At 34.2% G+C, this 6,172-nt stretch overlaps 1 protein-coding gene across 1 annotated transcript; it reads left to right on the top strand.

The window, feature by feature from the left end:
• Positions 1-262: 262 nt before the first annotated feature.
• LOC144232685 (large ribosomal subunit protein eL39-like) lies at positions 263-448 on the top strand. The gene has a single exon (XM_077765526.1). It carries the CDS (start codon positions 293-295, stop codon positions 446-448), a length of 156 nt encoding a protein of 51 aa, XP_077621652.1. The 5' UTR covers positions 263-292.
• The last annotated feature ends 5,724 nt before the right edge of the window (positions 449-6,172 follow it).

Here is a 6,172-nt window from a genome sequence, read left to right as displayed (position 1 = left end):
TCAGTTGTGCTGCTCGGTGCTCATCTGCCTGTATCTTCAATTTGGGGGGTAGTAGTTTGCCCTGTGACCTCACATCCCCCACAGAACTAAGATGGTTGTTGATTTACCAGTTTGTTCAGCTTTTGACTTGCTGTTAGGATGGAGTGACATGCCACATGAACTGTCATTCCTTGGCTCTGAACACTTCTCTGTTTTCCTATTTAAATCAGAGTAAAATGCAAACTTCTTTAAATTCCCTCTAAAGTCTCTTTCCTCCTCTCCACCATCGTGGTGTGTGCTGCTGTTTCTTGCTATGTCTTCTCACAAGCCTTTCAGGATCAAGCGATTCCTGGCCAAGAAACAAAAGCAGAATCGTCCCATTCCCCAGTGGATCTGGATGAAAACTGGTAATAAAATCAGGTACAACTCCAAGAGGCGGCATTGGAGAAGAACCCAGCTGGGTCTATAAGGGATCGTACATGAGATGGCACATATTTATGCTGCCTGAAAGTCATGTGTTCCTATTCCATCGCCCCCCTACTTCCTGACCAGTAGATCTGTTTTATCAGGGAAATGACTTTCCTCTGCTATGATGCTTCTGCAGCAGTAGGGAGGTTCAGTTTGGTTTATTACTGAACCAATAAACATGTGAGACCTTTTGACTGAAAAACAGACAAACAAACAAACAAATTCCCTCTAAAGGCATGCATGACCTCTATTACTTCCAACCTAGATGATATCCTCGTATAGTCTACCTTGCTCACTCTGCTAAAGCCTTACTCACTTCTCTGCTCGTTCTGGAGCAGCACATCACAGTGTTGTGACCGTGCCACCATACTGGTTGTTCCTACTGCCTTGGACTCCTCTCCTTCAGGTACCTGTACTGCTAGTTCTCTGGTTTCCTTCAAATATTTGTTTCAATTTAATGACACTATGTAAAAAAAAAAAGTTAAAAATTTTAACCCATTCTCCCACCCCCTTACCTTCCAGGTCTCCCTTACCCTGATCCTCTTTTTAAAAAAAAAACTTCTTACAGCTCTTATCACCTTCTAATATACAATATGATATACTTATGTATTAGATACATCTGTGTAGTATGCCCCCCCAACCTATTCTTATAAATTACTATGCGAATGTAAATTTCATGGGAAAAATCTCCTGGATGGAGGTTTTAGTCTGTTCCATTCATTGATGTATTCCAAGAGCCTAGAATAATGCCTGGCAGTTAATAGCTTGCAGATTGCAGGAACAAAGGCACAATATTATGGTTTGCTTTTAAGCTTAAGATAAATTTAATTACAGATACACACACACACACACACACACACACACGCATGTATAGCCTAACAATGCCCAGCCCAGCAAATGCAATAATTGTAGATTATTGTGATGCTGGAAAATACTTGCAGCATTAAACTTTGTTGAAATGCTTACAATTATTTACAAAAATGACTAGTGGATCTTAGCATACTACAATGATCTATTGGATTATTTTAGCAAAAAGCATTCTGGGTAATTATTCATATTCAAAAATTTTTGCAGTTCAATTGTGCTTTTATTTAAAAGTCTTTCCTCCCTATGACTGTTGGTAGAAATGTGGTCTTCAAGCTGTTTCTCACAAATCTACACTGCAGTATCAGAACACATTAGTCCTGAGTTCATTGTTCAATTCTTTTTTTTTTTTTCAATTCTTTATTAATAGTTATATTTAATCAAGCTAAGCTAGGGCTTTCTATCAATCTCTGGTAATGAATCAGGACATTTTGATTATACTAAAGATTTTTTTTATTTTACTAAAGCATGTAGAGCTCAGTAAGTGTTAAAATTCTAAAGACAACTTCTTTCTAATATTAAATGAAAGATATTAAACAAAAATTTTATAATGTTTTCTAATGACTCCATATGTGAATACCCCTGAGAATGATATTAAGAACTGTAAGGATAATATTCAGGATATCATTCCAGACACTCTGCACACCCATCTACTTAAAGATCATCAAATTATAAGAAATACAGTGTTTGATAGCATTGCTCACTGGTTCTCCACCAATACATTTATAAGATTTATGTGTGCCTTCCAAATTGGCTCTCTACTCCAGATTTCTTAGAAAAAATACATATCTGATGGTTAATAAAATTCATTCTACTTTCCATTTATTACAAGCTATACTTGAACAAATTTATTGAGCATTGAACTACGTACTTGATATGCTGTAATGGAAAGAGCTCCTCAGTGTGCCTAAAGAAGAGAATGTAATACTAGTTGCACCATGAATAAATCCTTGGAAAAAAGGAGAAGAAAAATTGGAAACTATTATCAATTTGAAATGGCAATGATGCGTTCATTCTGAAGAGAGAAACGTCCCAGGAACCCTCAGTATTTATTATTGAATAAAAGAGTGTTTATTTGCTTGCCGGGCTTTATTCCCGTAAAAATCTCAATGGAAAAAAATCACAAAATTATGCCTTTATAATTACTATGACTAATTATAAGTTAATTTTAGAAAGGGAATTTCAGATCAGAGGAAGTGCATTATTTGTGTCCCTGTACTTTTGGGACAAACATAAACCAGACAGCTTTTTCAGATGTGACACCAGTTACTGATTGTTGCCTTGATAATTTAATCTTTTATTTTAGAATACTTTCAGATTCAGAGAAAAGTTACAGAAACAATTCATATTTACCTTATATTGAGTTTGATGTTGTTAAGATCTTATATTAGTATGATGTATATCACACAAGTAATGAACCTATATTGATACATTATTAACTAAAGTCCATTCTTTATTCAGATTTCCTTAGATTTTACTTAATGTTTGTTTTCTGTTTCAGATCTCATTCAGAATACCATATCACATTTCATCATTATGTCTCCTTGGGCTCCTCTCAGTATGACAGTTTTTCTGACTTTCCTTGATTTTGATGAGTCAAGTATTTTAAGGAGTGATGGTCAAGTATTTGTAGGACGTCCTCTAACTGGGATTTGTCTGGTATTTTCTCATGATTAGACATGAGTTATGAGTTTTGGGGAGGAAGACCACAGAGGTAAAGCGCTATTTGTATGACATTTGATGGGTACATTTTATGGACATGAGTTACCACAACTGATGCTAACCATCATTAGCTGGTTGAGGTATTAATACTCCACTGTAAAATCCCCCTCCCCAGCTTTTCACACTGTATTCTTAGAAGGTCAGTGTAGATAGACCATATTTAGAAATGAAAAGTTATGCCACCCCCATGAGGGACAATACCAACATAAATTATTTGGAATTATTTTACATGATAAATCTACTTATTTTCCCATTTATTTATGTATTCAATCATTTCTTTCCTGCAGCATGAACTTGGACATATTTATTTTATATTTTTGAGTATAATCCAATAGTACTTAATATATTTTGCCACTCAAATTATTCCAATATTGGCCATGGGATTTCTTTCAGTCAGCATCTGTGTCCTTTGACATATTCTTAATAGTTTCTTTTTCTGAATACGTTATTAATTTTTGATACTACCTCCAGGATCATCTTGTATATTTCTTGTTCCAGTATTATAATAAGCCATTTCTCCAAGAAGCCCTGATTTCTCTTATTGCAGAACAGTTTTAGAAACCAAGATCTGGGCAATAGGTGGGCTCACTGGTACTTGAGTATTGTTTCTAGTATCTCTTAGCAACATTGGGATTATGTGTGTATACATTAACCCATGTATACACATATACTTGTAACTATTTCTATCTTTATCCATCTGTATCTATATTATGCTAAACATAAACTCACACTAATGTTGCCAACTCTAAGCCAGTATCACACGACTCATTCCAGCTTTTACTCTTTGTTTATATTTAACATTTGACTCCAACAGTGAGAAATTTGGCTTCCTCCATCTTCCATCCACTTACTGATATATTAGATCCCCAAATAAAACTAGAGTGGTTCCAGAATTGTTAACTCATACACCAGTAAGAAACAACTTTGCTAACTAGAGGACAGTGCTTATGTACAGTTCCTGTTGTCTTTAGTCTTATGGTCTCCATGGATTTCCAGAGTTACGTAGGTTAGCACTTATTTTCCTCTCTTCAATGAAGTGACATCATACAATTGTAATACAGTTGGATTATTTTGTCACAGTCTGAATTTCATTATGCGATCCACAAATGTCAAAAATTTTCAGATTTGCTTATATTAAGTCTCACTCTTTGTGCTATGGACTTTGATGGGTTTTGACAAATGCACAATATACCACTTTGTGTTATACAAAATAGTTTCATAGCTCGTGAAAATTGCAGTATTTCGACTCTTCAAAACTATCCCTTCTGCAAACTCCTAGCAACCAGTGATGCCTTTCCATCTACATAGTTTTGCCTTATAAATGGAACTATACCATATGTAGCATTTTCACACTAGCTTATTTCACTTAGTAATATTTATTTAAGATTTATCCATGTCATTGTCTGAATTGATGGTTCATTACTTTTTATCACTAATCATAGTCAATTATATGTATGTACTACAGTTTTGTTTTTTATTCACTCACTTTATGAAGGATATCTTGGCTGCTTCCTCTCTCTCTTTTTTTTTTTTTTTGGTGAACATAAGTAGACTTACTGTAAACATTTATGTGCAGTGTTTTGTATGGATTTGATTATTTCAAATCAGTTGGATAAACACCTAGTAGTTAGACTGCTGGATTGTATGTAAGACTATGTGAGGTTTGTAAGAAACTCCCAAACTGTCTCCCACTGTGGCCGTACCATTTTGTAACCTCACTAGCAATGAATAAAAGTTCCTGTTAGTCCACATCCTCACCCATGATTGGTTTTTCAAAATTTTTTAATTCTAACCATGCTAATAATTGTTTAATATTACCTCAGTATTGTTTTAGTCTACATCTCCCTAATAATGTTGGGCCACTTGTAATATGATTACTTGTCATATGTTAACCTTCTCTGGTGAAATAATTGTTGAGATCTTCTGCTCATTTTTTAAAAGGGAATTTTCATTTCCTATTGTTATGTTTAAAGAAATATTTATATACTCTGGATACAAGTCCTTTATTAGATGTGTCATTTACAAATTTCTCCAAGTGTCTTTCATAGAGCGAGTTTGGAATAAATATTCCAACTTCCCAAATTTTTCTTTCATAGATTGTAGTTTTAGTGTTGTATCTAAAAACTGATCCCACTCTCCAAGGTCACTCGAGTTTTTTCCTATGTTTTCTTCTAGAACATGTTAGACCTAGAATTCATTTTGAATTAATTATTTTGAAAAAATGTAAGGGCTGTGTCTTAGCTAGATTCTTGCATGTACATGTCCAATTGCTCTAGCATCTTTAAACTTTCTCCATTGAGCCCGTGTGTCTTTGTCAACACTTGGTTGCCTGTATTTGTGTGGATCTGTTTTGGGGTTCTTTATTCTGTTCCACTGATCTGTATGTCTGTTAATTCATCAGTAATACTCTGTGAGGATTATTCTTAATTTTTATTGTTTCAAAATTAAATACAATGAGTCCACCAAATTTTTTTTTTTACACTGTTGGGAATTCTACGTTCTTTGTCTTTGTATATAAATTCTCAAATTAGTTTGTTGACATCTATAAAAGAAAGTTTGCTAGGATTTTGATTGGTATTGTATTGAACCTCAAAATACGTTTAACGTCTTCAAAATGTTGAGTCTCTCAAGGTATGCATATGGAAAATATCTCCATTTACATAAATGTTCTTTGATTTCTTCCATCAGTATTTGTAGNTCTTATGATCGCCTTTGCTGCATCCTGGAGGTTTTGGACTGTCTTGTTTTCATTTTCGTTGGGTTCTATGTACTTTTTTAAATTTCTTCTTTAATTTCTTGGTTAACCCATTCATTCTGTAGTACCATGTTTTTTAATTTCCAAGTAATTGTGGTCTTTCCAAATTTTTTCTTGTGGTTGATTTCAAGTTTCATAGTGTTATGGTCTGAAAATATTTAAGGTATTATATCAATCTTTTTATACTTGTTGAGAGCTGAATTGTGACCCAGTACATTGTGATCTATTCTGGAGTGTTCCATGTGTACTCAAGAATATGTATTCTGCTGCTTTAGGATGAAATGTTCTGAATATACCTGTTAAGTCCATCGGTCCAATGTGTCATTCAAAGCCACTGTTTCCTTGTTTATTTTCTGCTTAGATAATTTGGCCATTGCTGTAAAT

This window comes from Crocuta crocuta, unplaced genomic scaffold (genome assembly GCF_008692635.1).
Source record: "Crocuta crocuta isolate KB4526 unplaced genomic scaffold, BGI_CrCroc_1.0 scaffold274, whole genome shotgun sequence".
NCBI lineage: Eukaryota > Metazoa > Chordata > Mammalia > Carnivora > Hyaenidae > Crocuta > Crocuta crocuta.
Note: the sequence above shows the minus strand (reverse complement) of the source record. Positions and strands in the feature narration are given on the sequence as shown.